Raw genomic sequence first — 15,779 nt, forward strand, 5'->3', positions numbered from 1 at the left:
ATAGGTTAAAGGTACCAAGGTATAGTATTTCCAAAGTCTTGATATGGCAGGATGATAGGTTAAAGGTACCAAGGTATAGTATTTCCAAAGTCTTGATATGGCAGGATGATAGGTTAAAGGTACCAAGGTATAGTATTTCCAATGTCTTGATATGGCAGGATGATAGGTTAGAGGTATCAATGTATGGTGTTGTCAAAGTCTTGATATGGCAGGATGATAGGTTAAAGATACCAAGGTATAGTATTTCCAAAGTCTTGATATGGCAGGATGATAGGTTAAAGGTACCAAGGTATAGTATTTCCAATATCTTGATATGGCAGGATGATAGGTTCAAGGTACCAAGGTATAGTATTTACAAAGTCTTGATATGGCAGGACGATAGGTTAAAGGTACCAAGGTATAGTATTTCCAATGTCTTGATATGGCAGGATGATAGGTTAAAGGTACCAAGGTATAGTATTTCCAATGTCTTGATATGGCAGGATGATAGGTTAGAGGTATCAATGTATGGTGTTGTCAAAGTCTTGATATGGCAGGATGATAGGTTAAAGATACCAAGGTATAGTATTTCCAAAGTCTTGATATGGCAGGGTGATAGGTTAAAGGTACCAAGGTATAGTATTTTCAAAGTCTTGATATGGCAGGATGATAGGTTAAAGGTACCAAGGTATAGTATTTCCAATGTCTTGATATGGCAGGATGATAGGTTAGAGGTATCAATGTATGGTGTTGTCAAAGTCTTGATATGGCAGGATGATAGGTTAAAGATACCAAGGTATAGTATTTCCAAAGTCTTGATATGGCAGGATGATAGGTTAAAGGTACCAAGGTATGGTGTTGTCAAAGTCTTGATATGGCAGGATGATAGGTTAAAGGTACCAAGGTATAGTATTTCCAAAGTCTTGATATGGCAGGATGATAGGTTCAAGGTACCAAGGTATAGTATTTCCAAAGTCTTGATATGGCAGGATGATAGGTTAAAGGTACCAAGGTATAGTATTTCCAATGTCTTGATATGGCAGGATGATAGGTTAAAGGTACCAAGGTATGGTGATGTCAAAGTCTTGATATGACAGGATGATAGGTTAAAGGTACCAAGGTATAGTATTTCCAATGTCTTGATATGGTAGGATGATAGGCAATGGGTATCAATGTATGGTGTTGTCAAAGTCTTGATATGGCAGGATGATAGGTTAAAGGTACCAAGGTATAGTATTTCCAGTGTCTTGATATGGCAGGATGATAGGTTAAAGGTACCAAGGTATAGTATTTCCAAAGTCTTGATATGGCAGGATGATAGGTTCAAGGTACCAAGGTATAGTATTTCCAATGTCTTGATATGGCAGGATGATAGGTTAAAGGTACCAAGGTATAGTATTTCCAATGTCTTGATATGGCAGGATGATAGGTTAAAGGTACCAAGGTATAGTATTTCCAATATCTTGATATGGCAGGATGATAGGTTCAAGGTACCAAGGTATAGTATTTCCAATGTCTTGATATGGCAGGATGATAGGTTCAAGGTACCAAGGTATAGTATTTCCAATGTCTTGATATGGCAGGATGATAGGTTAAAGGTACCAAGGTATGGTGTTGTCAAAGTCTTGATATGGCAGGATGATAGGTTAAAGGTACCAAGGTACAGTATTTCCAATGTCATGATATGGCAGGATGATAGGTTCAAGGTACCAAGGTATAGTATTTCCAATGTCTTGATATGGCAGGATGATAGGTTAGAGGTATCAATGTATGGTGTTGTCAAAGTCTTGATATGGCAGGATGATAGGTTAAAGGTACCAAGGTATAGTATTTCCAAAGTCTTGATATGGCAGGATGATAGGTTCAAGGTACCAAGGTATAGTATTTCCAAAGTCTTGATATGGCAGGATGATAGGTTCAAGGTACCAAGGTATAGTATTTCCAAAGTCTTGATATGGCAGGATGATAGGTTAAAGGTACCAAGGTATAGTATTTCCAAAGTCTTGATATGGCAGGATGATAGGTTAAAGGTACCAAGGTATAGTATTTCCAATGTCTTGATATGGCAGGATGATAGGTTAGAGGTATCAATGTATGGTGTTGTCAAAGTCTTGATATGGCAGGATGATAGGTTAAAGATACCAAGGTATAGTATTTCCAAAGTCTTGATATGGCAGGATGATAGGTTCAAGGTACCAAGGTATAGTATTTCCAAAGTCTTGATATGGCAGGATGACAGGTTAAAGGTACCAAGGTATAGTATTTCCAATGTCTTGATATGGCAGGATGATAGGTTAGAGGTATCAATGTATGGTGTTGTCAAAGTCTTGATATGGCAGGATGATAGGTTAGAGGTATCAATGTATGGTGTTGTCAAAGTCTTGATATGGCAGGATGATAGGTTAAAGATACCAAGGTATAGTATTTCCAAAGTCTTGATATGGCAGGATGATATGTTAAAGGTACCAAGGTATGGTGTTGTCAAAGTCTTGATATGGCAGGATGATAGGTTAAAGGTACCAAGGTATAGTATTTCCAAAGTCTTGATATGGCAGGATGATAGGTTCAAGGTACCAAGGTATAGTATTTCCAAAGTCTTGATATGGCAGGGTGATAGGTTAAAGGTACCAAGGTATAGTATTTCCAAAGTCTTGATATGGCAGGATGATAGGTTAAAGGTACCAAGGTATAGTATTTCCAATGTCTTGATATGGCAGGATGATAGGTTCAAGGTACCAAGGTATGGTGTTGTCAAAGTCTTGATATGGCAGGATGATAGGTTAAAGGTACCAAGGTACAGTATTTCCAATGTCATGATATGGCAGGATGATAGGTTCAAGGTACCAAGGTATAGTATTTCCAATGTCTTGATATGGCAGGATGATAGGTTAGAGGTATCAATGTATGGTGTTGTCAAAGTCTTGATATGGCAGGATGATAGGTTAAAGGTACCAAGGTATAGTATTTCCAAAGTCTTGATATGGCAGGATGATAGGTTAAAGGTACCAAGGTATAGTATTTCCAAAGTCTTGATATGGCAGGATGATAGGTTAAAGGTACCAAGGTATAGTATTTCCAAAGTCTTGATATGGCAGGATGATAGGTTAAAGGTACCAAGGTATAGTATTTCCAAAGTCTTGATATGGCAGGATGATAGGTTAAAGGTACCAAGGTATAGTATTTCCAATGTCTTGATATGGCAGGATGATAGGTTAGAGGTATCAATGTATGGTGTTGTCAAAGTCTTGATATGGCAGGATGATAGGTTAAAGATATCAAGGTATAGTATTTCCAAAGTCTTGATATGGCAGGATGATAGGTTAAAGGTACCAAGGTATGGTGTTGTCAAAGTCTTGATATGGCAGGATGATAGGTTAAAGGTACCAAGGTATAGTATTTCCAATGTCTTGATATGGCAGGATGATAGGCAATGGGTATCAATGTATGGTGTTGTCAAAGTCTTGATATGGCAGGATGATAGGTTAAAGGTACCAATGTATGGTGTTGTCAAAGTCTTGATATGGCAGGATGATAGGTTAAAGGTACCAAGGTATAGTATTTCCAATGTCTTGATATGGCAGGATGATAGGCAATGGGTATCAATGTATGGTGTTGTCAAAGTCTTGATATGGCAGGATGATAGGTTAAAGGTACCAAGGTATAGTATTTTCAAAGTCTTGATATGGCAGGATGATAGGCTCAAGGTATCAATGTATGGTATTACCAAAGTCTTGATATGGCAGGATGATAGGTTAAAGGTACCAAGGTATGGTGTTGTCAAAGTCTTGACATGGCATGATGATAGGTTAAAAGTACCAAGGTATAGTATTACCAAAGTCTTGACATGGCATGATGATAGGCTCAAGAGGTATCAATGTATGGTAGTGATAAAGTTAGTAGGTGTGTTGATTGGTATTTAACCATGACAGCGTTTCCGTAGAAAGTAAAGGGACTGCATACCAAAAGCCCAGACGAATACGACATGAGTCATATTGATGCTCCTTGGAAAGTTTAGCAAAGTAAATATGAGTTATTGAATATGAACGGAACAAAACATACCTACTACTACTACTACTACTACTAATAATAATAATAGTTGTTACATGGTACTCAGAAGCATGTATGAATGACCCTAGCTCTTTCTGCTGAATAGTTTTGTAGCATACAAAATCTAATTTTAGTCATATGAGACAAATGATGTATTTCTTCAAATAAAGTAAGTAAAACTTTCTCAAGGTTTTTATCGCGAAAATTTTACGAGGCTCTTCAACTTCAGATAATTTTGCGAAAGCGAACGTGCTAACTGACGCGCATATAGAGCGCCAAAGCTATAATTTTGTTTCTCTTTATCCTTGTATTTTTTTTTTGTAACTGACTGTCGAAAACCTGTGCAAGTTCGTGTCGCATGTGATTTTCATCTTGGAGACGAGGTGTCGATCTTCAGAGAAACATATTAAAGCCATCATTATCACAAGCCATCGTAAGTCTGATATTAACCAGGCAGTTTATATGGATAGTTGACAAATTGATTGAAACTATCATAGGTTTTGTATTCACTAAAATTTATATGAATATTACTAGTAGTGAAGGGGATACAACGTATTGATTGAAGCTCCAGGAATCAGCTACCACTGCAATGCCATCGCATGGATTCAATGATTTTTATGTCCCAGATGCTTTATCCCGGACAAATCAAACTAAAATGCATCTAAAATTTCAAGGCTAATCTATAATGGCTACGCTATCCTCTTTGACAGTACGGTAACAGTGTGTGTGTGTGTGTGATTTAGATTTTTAACTTAGCTTTAAAAAAAAAATTCATTCATACGATGTCTGAAGTGTGACAGTTTATAGTGATGTCTAGCACTGGGGCATCATGCAGCAGACATGTAGATGTCCCACCCAGTCATATTATCCTGACACCAGGCCGACTAGTCCTAATACTAACCTCTTAATGCTGAGCGCCAAGCGAGGCACCTGTTAGTACCATTTTTTTTAAGTCTTCGGTATAACTCGACCGAGGTTCGAACCCGCGACCTTTCGCATTCGAGGCGGACGCTCTATCCACTAGGCCACCGGAGCGGTCCATAACAGTGCTATGAGCATTCTCAAAAAGTCAGGTCTACCATCCTATGCCATGTGACAAGAACTGATGTTTTATATCATTATCAGCAATAGCTGCAGAGATATTCGACTCCAAATTTCAAATAGTTTCAGTCTCAGATTTTAATCTTGTATGATTTAAAGTCCGACCATGTTATGATTTCCCTTTTTCTCGCCAAGGTGAAAAGAGAAAATGCTTAATGAATCGGTACTCGCTAAACTAATTAAAGACAAAAATAAATGCTATTTGTCTTCCTCTTTTTCTACCATTGATACGTTTTTTTTTAATTAAAAAAATAGTTGCACGGGCTATTTGTGTTTCATCTTTCCAGCAAATGTCAGACTTATTCCTCTCGTCGGGACTATGACAATTTCAACTGTCTACGTTCGCTGTGACGGATAAATGCTGTACATGTAGATTATAAACTTCGTTTGCTTTATGTGTCATGAACTCTTGAAGTATTATCCTTGTAAATGTATTTGGTGCACGATGACCAAACATTAAGCTAATAAATAACGTTTTATGGCCCATGGCGTCCACGATTCGGAAAAGTCGGGGGGGGGGGGGGGCCGAGGCCGATAGCTTATTTCAGCTCTAGGACGATGGTGTGATCACAAATAAAATGGTACACGTGCATACAATGAGTAAAACACATAAACTGATAAGCAGGTTCACCGTGGTTTAAACAATTCTATCACTCTATCGATGACGCTTCATTCCCTCGAAATGGAGGAATGAGGCCATCCCGGGGATCGTGTTACCTTGTGCAATCAAAATATTGGGGTTTATTTCGTTTTCCCTAAATTAAATGCAACCTTCCCTAAAACGACTCTTAGATATGCATTTTCTCTCTTTGTTTCCTGAGATAAATGTTCGCGTTCCATTTTTCGCCAGCCCTTTGAATGTTTTTGAGAATTCATCAGAAACAATAACTGAAGAATTTAGAAAAGTCGAAACACGGCGGGTACAGGTTTTAATTATAGAACTGACTAGTTTAGAGCTTTTAGAGGTCGCGGACATAAGAATGTAATACACTAGGGCTAAGCGAGTCCTTCGAGTTATTCTCGATCTTCGAGTGATAGACGAGTCAGTTACCGAATATATCTAAGTCGTACTGTAAACGGTTTTATGACGACATGAACTTTTAAACAGCCAATGGGGTAAATATATAACGTCAGTGCTTGACATAGGACACCAAATATTTTATGTACAGAAATAATTATGCTGTCATAAATCTTGGCTGCACAAATAAATATATATCATATACACTCAATCTCAAGTTTGCATGTTCTCTGAAGATGTTTATGACCCTAAATCCGAAGCCGCGTCCTCTGAATGAATAAGACAGTTGATTGGTATTCAATGTTGCCACTCAAAAATATCAAGACTAAACCTGTCTGCTATGGAATCAGATCACAATTAATAGTTCCGGTTCAGTACCCACAAATATAGTTCTAGTATATTTTTTGAACATTTTTTCCTCTCTCATTTAGGTGGTGACAGAAGAGTTAGATCTATGCAATTTTGGTAGGGATTTAAAGGTAATTGCTTATTCTTGAGAATATGAGCTCAGGGAGTGGTTGTCCGTGTGCATTTCGGCAACAGTGCACAGTGAATAATAAGGCCTTGTTGATGATCTTGAAGTGAAATCTGTTATGTTTACATGCTGCTGTGTTTACAGTCCAGCCTCTCAAAAAATGAAGGTCAACCTTTGACAAGAACTTCACTGTGAAGTCATCTTTGAAGGTATTTTAGGTTAAATTATGATTTGTATTGATTGTCACGCAGTGGAAAGGTCAGTACTGAGAAACAAATGTAGATAATATATAGTAAAATTAATTATGTTCTATGTCCTGTCAGTGAAGTACCTGAGTAAAGTTTAAATTGGTATGAAAGCTTTATTATTAATGACAGACATATGAAATTTTAATACGTTACGTATATTGACTTTGAAAATATAAGAATGAAATTAAAACTATAAAATATAATTTTTATTTTAACAATTTAAATGAGATATAAAAGAAAAACAATCCCCTCCAAATGCATATATATAATATTATTTGGGAATAATATTAAATGATATCAGCATGCATGTATTCCTACACCAAATACAAGCTCCAATGATGGACATTTGTCAAATTTTGTCAGAGAAAATATCTTTGTAAGTCAAAATGAGACCTTCATTTAAAATACACGAATACAAAATTCTATTTTGTATTGGTCATTCAAACTATTTATTAGGGGTCCAAGCAGTTAATTTGTGTGTTTATGATGGGGTCACTTCCTGAGCAACACATATCTGCTTGTATAGCCTTCAGTAATTGTTTAGCAACATTGTTATAGGGTATTTGGTGAGGGGACAGAGATGAAAATTTTATATTAGAATCTACTCAAGTTCTCTATTAAATCATTTTAAACTATCTTATAATGAAATACAGGTCAAAGGGGAAAAATATACTTTTCCCAGGTATCTTTACCCTTGGATGTAAAAAAAAAAAAGCAAAATGAGGTAAGTTGAACACAAAGTGCATTCCATTTTATTGTTCAGTTTGGTTAAGATATTGATTGGCGTAGTGCGGCATTGTGGCCTATGTGATGTTATGGGAACTCTAACGATCCATCTTGCTTTATGCATTATTAATTACTAATAATATTTGTTAACTGACACTCTAAAGATTACATAAGAAATATTCAAACAGATTATTTGAATTTAACTTTGTACAACTGATCTTAACATGGTTACATATCCCACATTAACAAATATCCATATATTTTAGAATGTTTGGGATCAAAAGTTCACATTCAGTACATCATATAGGCTGATATTGTACCTACAGTGAATCTGTAAGGCACATGTCTGTCTGTGTGCACAGAAAATATCCCAAAATGTTATTTTCATCATGAATATGCCTATGTTTGTTAACATATTTCAATTTAATACTTTGACGGAGTGCGGTATTCAAGCATCAGTTGATATCTGATATCATTGGATCATTGAGCTTAATAATTGGTAACCAACATTCTTAAAAATACACTATAAATATTCAAACAGATCATTTGAATTATGTTTGCATATTTGATTTTAACAAGTACATTGTATATGTCCCACATATGCAAATTTCCATCCTTGCTTACAAGTTTTGGGGATCAGAATTTCACATTTAGTTTGTGATATAGGATTTATTGGTACCTATAGTTGATCTATGTGGCCACACTTAGCTGTATTCACTTGCAATATCCAGAATTATTTAGTTCCCTCATGAATAAGATTGCTTATAGTAATATATTTTAATTTAGCACATTGTCGCTTGACTTTCCTGTATACTGGTATGTACTAATGTTTGCACCAATGATCAAACCTTACCGCCCCAACACTGTCGTAAACTTAATGATACATAGTCTACCTGATTAGTTATTTAACCTGTAAATGTCTAAATATGCTTCTAGAAACCTCATATATTTTTAGGATAAATTTATCTCTTTAATACATGGCCATTGTTTCACATTTTTGAGTGACACTCTGTCAAGTTTAATATTTTTTCCCATGCTTGCAACCTTAATGTTATTTTGAAATCACCATATTTATCACATTTTAACTTCATTTACCTACATCTTACCGTTTTCTAGAATTAAGTGAAATATGTTATATCTTTTCAGGTCTAGCCTGGTATCTGGAACAAAATGTTAGAGCTGGATCAACTTGGAAGCTCTCCAGTAGTCTGGTGGTGATAGCAAGGTTTCATAAGGACATGTGCAGTGTACTGCCATAAGTGACCAAGATTAGTTCATATCACCACACTGATACATGGCACCTCAAAGACATGGCTTAGGTCTTCATGAGAGAGATTAGCACCATTGCTCAGTAAAGTAGAGCCTCTCTAGAAGCTGTATTTTTCTATCCCATTATTGCCTTTTGTAGTTATCGACATTGAAATGGAATGCATTTTTTTGGCTATAAAACATGGTAGTGGTCCCATCAGAACTTTAAATCTGAGTGTGCTATTAGTTATACAAACAACTGCCTAAGTACCTGACACAGTAAATGTAGAACATAGCACCTGTCATTGTTTCTTTAGTGTGTACACTTTTATGCATCTGGACAGGCATATTGCGGTTTGCTGCCAAAATCGCTATGAGCTATGTTGCTTCACTACCCCTGGGGAAAATGTTATCAGTTATACAGACAAAAACTACCATTTGTTTTAAATGCCATTCATTAAACAACTTTGCTGTATAAAATTTGTCAAACTGAGTTTTAAAGCCTGTATAAAAATTGAATTTTTCAATAAAATTTTGTTTAAAAAATTAAATGTTTATTTAAATTTCCATTAAAATTTAATTTATCAACATTTTTAAATTTCAAACATATTTTCAGACATGCCTTATTTTGTGTCACAATTAGAATTTTACTGCATTGAAAAATATAGCAAATTTAGTTTTGGTTTCTCAAGAGCACATGGACCAAAACTTGCACCCTGTGGAACACCAACACCACACACTTTCTGACAGGTGTCACATGTCTTGTTTGCAAGGAAATTCAAAGAGATTTCGTGTATAAAGTTGAAATAGGTGTGGCATGCAAAAGTTTGACTAAAATTGGCCATAAAAGATTTGGGCTGTCAGGAATCAGGTCACAATTAATAGTTCCGGTTCAGTACCGACTAATTTAGTTCTAGTCTGTTTTTAGAACATTTTTTCCTCTCTCATTTAGGTGGTGACAGAAGAGTTAGATCTATGTATGTTTAGTAGGGATTAAAGGTAATTGTTTATTCTTGAGAATATGAGCTCAGGGTAGGTTGTCCGTGTGTATTTTGGCAACAGTGCACAGTGAGTGATCAGGCCTTGGTGATGATCCGGAAGTGAAATATGTGTTCTGTTTACATGCTGTTCTGTTTACAGACAAACCTATTTGAAGGTATTTTAGATTAACATATGATTTGTATTGATTGTCATACAGTGGAAAAGTCAGTACTGAGAAACAAATGTAGATAATATATAGTAAAATTAATTGTGTTCTATGTCCTTATAAACCGATGTCGTAATCTAAATGCGAAACTGTGGCTCTTGGCAATGGAAACAATTATAGCTTTGCTTCGTAATTCACTATGTACAAATAACATGAAGACACCCAGTGTGTCGGGCGATGAAAGAAGGACGAACGAAGGACGCAGGATCATCGCGTACAAACTCTTCAGACCTTCAACCAGCTAAATAAATATAATCAACTTATTGGACAGCGAAATTTATATTCTTGGTAAACGCTTTCATGCTAATCTAAAGATGCAAAAACCGGGTCTCAATGTCTTTCATCTACAAAGTTATAATGACAGCGATGATTTTATTCTGGGAATAGTTTAACCGTTTGCTATGCAATTTAGAGTATGTACACATTGAAAAGTTTATAATAAAACAATTTGCTGGTGTAATCTGACCATCTAACAATATATAAGACTATGAGAGAGACAGACAAAGAGACAGACGAATGACTACATGTAAGAGTAAAGTTTAAGAGTCTATTTAGTAAATATATATATATATATATATATATATATATATATATATATATATATATATATATATGTGTGTGTGTGTGTGTGTGTGTGTGTGTGTGTGTTTGTGTGTGTTGGATTTTAACGTAGCTTTAGCAATTTTTCAGTTATGTCACTACGATGTCTGCAGTGTGACAGTTTATAATGATGTCTAGCACTGGGACATCATGGGGCAGACATAAAGCATCATGTCCCACAGTCGCATTATCCTGACACCAGGCCGACCAGTTCTAGCACTAACCTCTTAGTGCTGAGCGCCAAGCGAGGCATTTGCAAGCACCATTTTTATAAGTCTTTGATATGATATGGCCAGGGTTCGAACCCGCGACCTATCGCATCCGAGGCGGACGCTCTAACCACTAGGCCGTATTCTATTTAGTATTGCATAGGTAAAACAAACTTGCGACAAGGAATTCAGTTTTTACTTTCTTAGACTTTATGTTATAACATTTTTGTACTTGAGGAATAAGAAGAAAACGCTATAATTTCTACCTGTCGTCTGCCTTGGCACTGGGGTCTAACCTGGATTAAGTTTAGTATCTGAAGACCTTAAAGTGTTGAAATGACTGTTAAAGAATAATGTACTATGACTAAGCAGTTTTCTGCGAGAATGTTTTACCTTAAATTAATAAGATCATAGACCGTAGGCAGTTATGAAATAGGGTTGCATTCATGCATCGCTTGTAAATGTTGATCAGGGAAACAAAACTAAAAAAAAAAAAAAAAAAAGACAACAGAAAAAAATCCTGGGAAGGTGCTCCAAAATTGTGATGGTTGGTGGTAACATAATTTCTTGTTACGCCACTGATTATTTCATATTTATTATCTTAAATGTTATATGTACCTCTTGTACCGTCAAAAGATTCCTTGCTGTATGTTTTATGTCTTGTGTAGAATTGTTAAATATATTTCATGTTGACTCTACTAAATAAAGTACATATTAAAACGTTCTGTGACGTATTTGCATGTACACTGTAAACAGATACCAGTAGGTACCTAAAAAAGTACACACTAACAAATCCGTAGGTATCCTTCCAGACGTACATGCATGTACGTAGGCCGATGTAAAAACAGAGAACCAGACTGATGAACATATTAGATGTAATAAAGTGTGACCAAAAGAATCCGACTAACCTTATTCCCTGCGTTTACATTCCATGGTACAAATTTTAGTTTGGGGATCAATCACCTTTGGCCTTTTCAAGGTGTTAGGACTATCGTACTCATCCAAACTACTCATGACTTAATTACTTGCATATTTACATGCCAGAGTCACCGAAAGATATAAATTACGCGGATAATTCGGGCAGTGAATGAAAGAAATATATCTTACCTTCTTAGAATAGACACCATGTTAATGCATCATTGCAACTCCTTGTGCATTACTTGCAATTGTCGAGCGCATTTACCGTAGGCGAATAGTCTTATATACTTGGTCATAACGGTAGGCAATAAGAGACGGATATCTTGGTTTAAAGAAAGACATCCAGGTAGAAGATTTTATTTTGTTTCTAAGTGTTAGGGTGGCCAATGGCGGTAATCTGGGTGACTGTAAAACGCGTGGTGTTATAACTTGTCTAGACTATATGCAGTCAATAATACGCAAGATGATTGCTGAGATGCCGGTTTAAAATATATACTGTATCGTGAGGGAACATAAGCATTAATAATTGAATCTTAAAACATTACATGGAAAGTTAGGCATGCTATAAATAGCTCGTAAAGAAAAAACTGTAGCATATAAATCTAACAATGCACATTCATTATATAATGAGGCAATACAACAGGGAAAAAAATCATGTTCCAGTGTAACACTTTCTTCTTTATTTTTTGGGGGGTGGGGGTAGGGGTGGGGTGGGGGTGAGTGGGTGGAGTGGAACGCGAGCTGTGACTGTAGATCTCCATATGACTGGATAATACAACAACGTTTGGCTGCGTCATTTATACGGCACATTCTATCGATCGAACTTAAATATTATCTTGCACCTTTCATTCAATACATGTGAGATTATTTCTGGCTATGCTCAATGCTATGAAACATCGTATTATGAGCTCTTTTAGCGTCAGCCTCGGATGCGGGAGGTCGTGGGTTCGATCCCCGGCCGAGTCATACTAGAGACTTTAAAAAAATGGTACTAACAGCTGTCTCGCTTGGCGTTCAGCATTAAGAGGTTAGTGTAAGGACTGGTCGGCCTGGTGTCAGGATAATGTGACTGGGTGGGACATCATGCTACATGTCTGCGGCATGATGCCCCAGTGCTAGACATCACTATAAACTGCCACAGTGCAGACATTGTAGCGATATGACTGAAAAATTGTTAAAGATACGTTAAAAATGAAAATCACATCACATATGAGCTCTTTTTAATGCTATTAGGTATAATGATAGATACAAGACAATGCATTTTCAGAAACGGATGGCTTCTGAAACTCAGACAAGAAGAAAAATTAAATTTCAAACCAAGAGATCGCTCGTGAGTGTCAAAGCTATACGCATCATTTTTGAATACTGAAGGTATGTTTCCATTTACATCATCTAATGACCGAGTCCAATTAAAACGACCCTATCCAATTAAAAGGACCTAATCCAATTAAAATGACCCAATCTAATTAAAATTGCCAAATCCAATTAAAAGGTTTAATAGGACGAAGACAGCAGTTCAACTTGAATTACTCCATATAAATTTCATCATAAGCTAATGCGTTGATCTATTTCAATATCTGGAAATTCTAGCCTGCTTTTGAATTTTACTTGTATATGTAAGTCTAGAGCGATAGTCAGAGTAGCCTACTATATGATACGATGACTTGTGTGTGTGTGTGTGTGTGTGTGTGTGTGTGTGTAGTCAGATCGACTACCTACCTAAATACCAACCAACTTACCTACAAAAAAAGCACATAGAGACGGACTGTCTCGTCGACGCAGAATTTAATTTTACACATACATCCTGCCTTGTCAATAAAAGGGTTTATGTGCAATGAAATGTTTGAACAGTATGCTTACAATTTAATTTTGTCACAACCACTTCGGGTGTTATATTTCTAGTGTATGCAGTCATGTTATACAGTGTCTAATTTCGGACATTCCTTGAAAATCTTCGCCAATGTGAAAAAAATTAATATACAGTGCAAGACTGGCTAGCCCCGCGCCCTCCGTTCACTTTGGGATTATAATTTTACTAATTGTAAAATATTTTTAACGAAATATTGTACTGAGATAGTCGAAGCTGTCATAGTTGTATATATTGCATCTATTATTTAATATTGTAAGTTTGATATATTTGTGTAACGTAATCAGCATTTCTTATTCTTTTGTTAAGAACGATAGTCATTTAATTACATCGAAATTCGTACTTCGCTATTATCTTTGAATACTCATTTATATCTGTACAGTGCAAAGTCATTGCGTCTTAATCTCTAAGTGGCTGCTGTATCTATAGAGATATCCATTTTTACAATAAATATGTATGTATACAACATAACGGTAAACTTACCGAAGCTCTAGAGCAGGGCGGATATTCAAGCGTACTTCATAGTCAGTGTTGGTATTCAATTTAATCGTCTGAGCTTGCTGAAATCGCTCTCCATCCTGTTTCAGATAAACTGTTCCACCATCTTTCAGTTTCTTAATAAAAAGATTGCATTTGAATTCTAAAGCCATTTTGAGTCGGTATAAATCTGAATCATTGTCCGAATATACACTGGATCCATGGGACCAGGCAGGTGCACTGTAATAGTAGATTGTCGTCTGCTCCAAGCCCCTTGACTGCAAGTTAGATAATCAATGGATCAATTTCTTCTCTTTTTTTTCACGAGACGCTGCAGATATAGTACTATTTCTGACCTTCCCCCACTTTCAATGTTATATGAATCAGCCGTTGCAACACATATTTACTGGATAGGACCGTAAGGTATGCATCAACTAACAGTCTTAGCGAAGAAACATTAGCTCAAAGATAATTACCGTGGTCGATCCAAGGCAGGTTTAATATCGTCTGTCACAACTAATTTAAGGATAGTGGATGCGGGTGCTCAGATAGTTGGAAAACTTAATTTTGTCTGTATAAGTAACGAATCGACTGTCCAAGAAGTCAAGATTAGTTATAACCGTAGAGTAAAACACAGTTCCTTAATAATAAAGCTAGTTCACTTGACACACATATCAGGAAGATATATAACGCAGTTAGATAAATGAAAGCACCTGTTAGTAAATACAGTTGTTTTGTAGATATTTATTGCAGGACAACTACGTCATATCTTAGCGTAGAGATGTACTAGATTTTCCAGTAAGCATGCGTTAGGTTTCATATGATAATCCTGCGACCTTTATTCATTTTAGTAAACGCTTTAATCCATCTCCAACTAAGCTAAAAGCTATTCAATTAACACGACAAGAAACGTTACGACCTTATGGCACAGAAGAGAAGCTGGACATATTTAAATTGCAGAGGAATTTACCATAAGGAACCTTGAATATTATCATGGAACTATGCTTTCGGACTTCAAGCTTAAATGTATTATCATATTTAAAGTTTTTAAACTTTTTGATACCCTCATACATTCCTCTTGTATTCCCGACACCGGGGATACAAGAGGAATGTATGAGGGTATCAAAAAGGCGACAGCCCCCCCCCCCAGCTACAAGACCGCCCCCCTCAAGTCCAAGACGGGTGAAGTCATCACAGACCAGGGGAAACAACTGCAGCGATGGGTTGAGCACTATCTCGAGCTATATGCAACCCAAAACAATGTCACTGGAACTGCCCTGGACGCCATTCCAGACCTGCCTGTCATGGAGGAGCTAGACACACAGCCCACCCTGGAAGAGCTCGGAAAAGCCATCGATTGCCTTGCCTGTGGGAAGGCTCCTGGAAGCGACGGCATTCCGCCTGAAGTCCTCAAGAGCGGAAAATCAGCACTGTTCCAGCCCCTACACACACTCCTCTGCCTTTGCTGGGAACAGGGATACATCCCACAGGACATGCGTGACACCAACATCGTCACTTTGTACAAAAACAAAGGAGACCGTAGCGACTGCAACAACTCCCTCCTCAGCATCGTCGGAAAGGCTTTCGCCCGTGTTGCCTTGGTGCGCTTGCAGATCCTAGTCTTCTGCGTCTACCCAGAGTCCCAGTGTGAATTTCGAG

At 36.8% G+C, this 15,779-nt stretch overlaps 1 protein-coding gene across 1 annotated transcript in view; it reads right to left on the minus strand.

The window, feature by feature from the left end:
• Positions 1 to 14,810, minus strand: part of LOC149804853 (CB1 cannabinoid receptor-interacting protein 1-like) — a 28,918-nt gene extending 14,108 nt beyond the window's left edge. Inside the window, exon 1 of the mRNA XM_089945299.1 lies at positions 14,127 to 14,810. Coding sequence (XP_089801425.1) covers positions 14,127 to 14,293 — 167 coding nt within the window. The 5' untranslated portion in view covers positions 14,294 to 14,810. The remainder of the gene's footprint in view (positions 1 to 14,126) is intronic.
• Between the last annotated feature and the right edge of the window lie 969 nt (positions 14,811 to 15,779).

The sequence above is a fragment of the Sinohyriopsis cumingii genome, chromosome 2, assembly GCF_028554795.1.
Source record: "Sinohyriopsis cumingii isolate HCF-2022 chromosome 2, ASM2855479v2, whole genome shotgun sequence".
In the NCBI taxonomy this organism is placed as follows: domain Eukaryota; kingdom Metazoa; phylum Mollusca; class Bivalvia; order Unionida; family Unionidae; genus Sinohyriopsis; species Sinohyriopsis cumingii.